At 40.3% G+C, this 4,653-nt stretch overlaps 1 protein-coding gene across 1 annotated transcript; it reads right to left on the reverse strand.

The window, feature by feature from the left end:
• Positions 1-495: 495 nt before the first annotated feature.
• Positions 496-3,303, reverse strand: LOC116246243 (GDSL esterase/lipase At1g29670-like). The gene is made up of 4 exons (XM_031618005.2): positions 2,872-3,303; positions 2,225-2,449; positions 1,788-2,037; positions 496-1,072 (listed from the first exon to the last, which is right to left on the reverse strand). Exons 1-4 carry the CDS (start codon positions 3,244-3,246, stop codon positions 786-788), a joined length of 1,137 nt encoding a protein of 378 aa, XP_031473865.1. The 5' UTR covers positions 3,247-3,303; the 3' UTR covers positions 496-785.
• Between the last annotated feature and the right edge of the window lie 1,350 nt (positions 3,304-4,653).

Raw genomic sequence — 4,653 nt, forward strand, 5'->3', positions numbered from 1 at the left:
GGCGAGAGAGAGAGAGGGAAAGACTCACACGGTGCGCTGCCAGTGACGGCGGGACCCTGGTTGCCATTAGGCGACCGTGCGACGATTCGCGCTCTTTCTCTTGCTGTGGAAGGACGCAGCGTAGGGACCGAAATGAAGCAGCTTGGATCGGGTCTCATCCCTCAGGCGCACCGACCCGGGTCCAGTAAGGCCACAACTTCCACACATTTTTAGGTAAGTACATTTTAAAAAATGGTTTTTTTAATTTTTTGAATTAAAAATATATAATAATATATAATATTCACCATAACACCGTACCATACCCGTATGACATAGGAAGAGAGGAAAAAGTAAGAGCCGATGAAGAAAAGGGTAGGAAGAACCATTCTTAAAATGGAATTTTTTTCTTTTGTTTTTGTTTTTCTTCTCATGGTTCTCACATAATTTTCCTTTATCCTGGTCTTATTTTTCTTTAATTTTTTGATGAAATTGTCATCCAAACATAAGATTACTATATCTTAAAAAATTCAGAGACTTGAAAATTTCCTTCACTCATTCAATGTCGACAGAACCTTAGAGATGTAGCAAGTATTGAAATTAATAAGAAAAATTTGTTCTCTATAATTGCACCAAGAAAAAAGAAGCATACGTTCACTCATTCGAATCTTCCCATGCTCATCCACCAAAATACAAAATCCAATATGGGCATTGAACGAGAACCGAACCGATTCACCTGAAGATGGATCTACTCGCATTTATTTAAGGGATAAAAGCAAAAAACCAATTGCGGCCATGGGATGAGATCTTCACTCCACACTCAATTCATTAATCATGTCCATCTTTGGCGCTTCAGAGCTTAAACCTGCACCGCTTGAGTCTGGGGAGAGGTCGGCTAACTGCTTGACGTTGAAGGGATAGACGTCGGACTTGGAGTCCGATAAGAATATCCTTCTCGCGAGGATCAAGTTTGCTGCATTGGTAGGATGGCCGTCGTCGAAGAAGAGATATGTGTTTCTATCTTCACAAACACTGCCATTCTTCTTGCACTGCGCACTCGATACGGCACAACAAGGCTTGTCAACCACCGTGAGTCCTGTTAACCAGTGAAGCTTAACTCAGTCAAGCTAAGAATGGAAATTCGGTAATTATACATTATTTTACCGACAGCTATTTCAAATAGTAGATATTAAACGTTCTTCCATAGCAAGAAAATAGTACAAAAATATGCTCAAGTTTTCATGAAATAAGAAAAACACACTTTTAATTTTTTTTTTTTTTTTTTTACCATAAAAACTCGTGGATTGAAGTGGGCTGGGGTTCCAGATGAATATTTTGTTTCAAATTTCTTTTTTTTCTTTTTTTTTTTTAATAGAAGGGAAGTCGTTCAGTTTATCATGCTGTTCATTTTCTTCACATAACACAGAGTCTCTGATCGTTAAAAAAAAAAAAACCTGGTCATGATTCAAGGTTGACCCGGCTAAACCTAGCCATGAGTTAATGTTGGTTGAGCTTACTCCTAACTGGGCTTGACTTGACCCTAACTGGTCCATTTCAAAATATTTTAAAACTGGATAGAAGCAATGAGTCAACTCATCATCGTCGGCTCATGAACCTAATGACCTAATTATTAACTGATCGGAATCCGATTCAGAAATTTAGCAACGATGGTTCCCAGAAAAGCTGCATCGCCCAAGCACGCGAGTTAAAAGGAGGATTTCTTACACCAACCTCGTCAAGGACAAGTTTAACTGGTTCATAAAGCCATTGTTAGAATATGTGGAATCATGAAATGGAAGTGTTCGGCATACCGTAATCGGCGGGAGAATGTATCATCTCGCTCATGATTTTGTAGCTGTTAGCAAAAACAACATGGGAGCCGGGCATGTCTCTGGTTAGCGTGTCGATTGAGGCGTTGAGGCGAATGTTGAATTGCATGGATGCCAAATTGTAGGTTTCGTTGCAGCTGCCGTCTGTAGTTGTTGATCTTGCTAACGGCGTGCAGCCACTCACCTGGATGGACAGTAACGCGAATTTCCGGGCTCCCAGACCATACAGCCACTGCGAAAAAAAGGGGAAATTTGAGTATATCTGTTCGTTTTAACTGTCGAAAAATTCATAAAATTTAGTCGAAGTTTTCGCGGTGCAATAAAAACAGGCTCAAGTTTTATTGTTTATCCAAGGATGTGGATGTTTGTCAATGCTGAGAGTGATGGGTGGTGATAAATAGACAGAAAGCTTTATTTACCTTTAGTTGCTGCGTGAACCTGCCGAGAAGTTCCTCCGTGAATTCCGGCAGATAGCAGGCAGCTCGGAAAAAACAACCCCATACATAATCATTTCCGCCGGTATTAATCGCAAATATACTCCGTGAGAGATAAGATGAAAGATCCTTTCCAAGGAGGGACCTTAGTTCGGGCAGAGTTCTTGCCTCAAAGTTCCTGATTTGTTGGTTGAATGGTATCACTTCCTCCTGCAACGCCAACAAACAAACAAAAGGGTTAATAAAAAAGAAGAGAGGCCCACAGAATCCACGTGCCATCCATTATACTATGTAGATGTTGGAGTTCGGGTGCTATTTGACATCCTTCTTCTGTTAAAAGAAGGGCAATTGTGTTTTAGATAATGCCACATCAATCACGTAGAGCGTGTTTGGCAGTGAACGAAATCGCCCTTCTCTTGTTGTTTTATACAGTTGAACACGGCGCTCCACAGACACAAACAGTGGACGAGACCGGAGCAATGCGTTTGGCACACTCCAAGTCCTCTGAATTTTGTGTTTCGACCAGAATGTCCTCTTTCTGGGCGTGTCCTTAAGACAGGTAACCTGATTTGCTGCCCTCGATCTTCGAGAATTAAAGAAGGCAAAGGCAAAAAAAGGAGCGATAATTTTACACTGAAATTGGTTGAGTCAAGAATGCCGGAAGATCCTGAAGCATAGTTCACTCCACTTAGAATCATGCGTCCTTTGGTGCTCGGGTTAGTGAAGCAAGGTAGTAAATTGGGGACGCCCAGAAGCTGTCCAAGAACATCGGCCACTGTTTTGTCATTGTTGAACCTTCCTGTCGGAAAGCCAAAATCAACGCCGTAAGGCGGATAATTGGCTTTGGCTGTTGAACCTGCAAAGAATATATTGTTGCCATTGTCAACTAAGGAATCCCCAAAAACAAACATGGATGTGGTATTGGACGCTCCATTTTCCTCCAGGCAATGCAGAAGAGACGAGGAGCCGAGGAGGATGAAGATGAACAACGTCATCGCTGCCATCATTCACTTTGCAGTGTGGTTGGCAGTGCTTTGGTGTCTTTATGCAATTGGGAAGATGCAATTGTTTGTTCTCCTTCGGTCATTCACCACACTTATAGGGTGCCTGTTCTAGGTACATTTGACTTATCGATGCTCAAGGAAGGAGCCTGAATACATTTCTTAGAGCTATAGACTTGACCAGTTGTTGCCTTCTTAACAGTCTTTGCTAATTGTGGGGTCAATGTGAGCCACAGTCTGTAAAAAAAGCTTTAACGGTGCGCTGTTGGAGCTAAGTTTAGCCACATAATCTCAATCATTCGCCCTGTCTTGAGGCCCAGATTCTTTATTTCGTATGCAAACAGCACCAAAGCTAGTTGTATGCTTACATATGTCCCTGCCAGTGGACCAGATGCATTCAGTTGCACATAACCACCTCGAGCAACACCTACTTAACAACTCGTCTTTTTTTTTTTAATTTTAATAAAATGATACTAACAATATTTTCTATACTAACTTTTAAAAAGCGTTACTTTTGAAAGAAATGCAAGAAATCGAAATGCCGTTTAAAACTTAAAAAAAAATGTGTTTTTCTTGAAAAAAAATGAAAAAAAACTCACTAAAAACACGTTTGTAACGTGCTTTTTATCATTATTATTTTTTTATTTTTTAATGCCAAATCAGTTTTTTTTTTGCAAATGTATCTTTTCATGTTTGTGTTAATATGTTCTCAATTATTTTATTTTTCTTTATTTTCAGTTTTTTTAATTTTTTTTAAAATTACCATTTTTTTCTTGTATTTTTTAAGCGGGCCGTATCATACCCCAAAAAACAGCTCACCGTTTAAAACTCCAAAAAGTTATTTTGACTATGCAGTTTATTTATTCTCTATGCAGTAAATCTCTTGGCTATTATCTCCAGCCTCAAAACTTTAGGTACCCAAATAGAAGCCTTTAGGTAACAAAAACGGTGCATTCCAAAAATACAATGTTGATGAATCATGAATGCATCTATTTTGAAAACATATTTATGAAACACTATGTTCCAAACAATACAACCAAATGCCTGGACTTGAAACATCGATGACGGCTCGCTTAAAGGTCGTGTTGTGCCTCGAATACCAACAGAGGACATTCCAACACAGGACCCTTGTAGAAAAGAAATGGCATTTGCCACTGTAGGTGTTAGGGGGAGTGTCGTGGATGGCGATCGCAGTCGGCAAAGCACAAATAGATTGAGCTGTCGTTTGGCTCGGAAACGTCGACGGAATGGTGGGATGGGATAAACTCCAAAACTGGGGCTTATTCAAGCTAACGGTTGCTGTTCATGTAAGCATCGGGAACTGAGAGGAACAGTGCATCGTTTTTTGCTTTTCGTGCTCCAGGGTTGATGCCATGGAATTGTCCAAGTTTTGCTTCCTCGGTCAAGCAAGAA

Source organism: Nymphaea colorata, chromosome 1, assembly GCF_008831285.2.
Source record: "Nymphaea colorata isolate Beijing-Zhang1983 chromosome 1, ASM883128v2, whole genome shotgun sequence".
Taxonomy (NCBI): domain Eukaryota; kingdom Viridiplantae; phylum Streptophyta; class Magnoliopsida; order Nymphaeales; family Nymphaeaceae; genus Nymphaea; species Nymphaea colorata.

Bases quoted from the DNA above. Each gene is read 5' to 3' on its own strand.
- LOC116246243 (XM_031618005.2), bottom strand. From the start codon at position 3,246: ATGATGGCAGCGATGACGTTGTTCATCTTCATCCTCCTCGGCTCCTCG. The intron at 2,450-2,871 runs GTAAAATTATCG...TTGGCGTTGCAG, and splicing joins TTGACTCAACCAATTTCAGT to GAGGAAGTGATACCATTCAA. The intron at 2,038-2,224 runs GTAAATAAAGCT...TTTTTTTCGCAG, and splicing joins GGTTCACGCAGCAACTAAAG to TGGCTGTATGGTCTGGGAGC.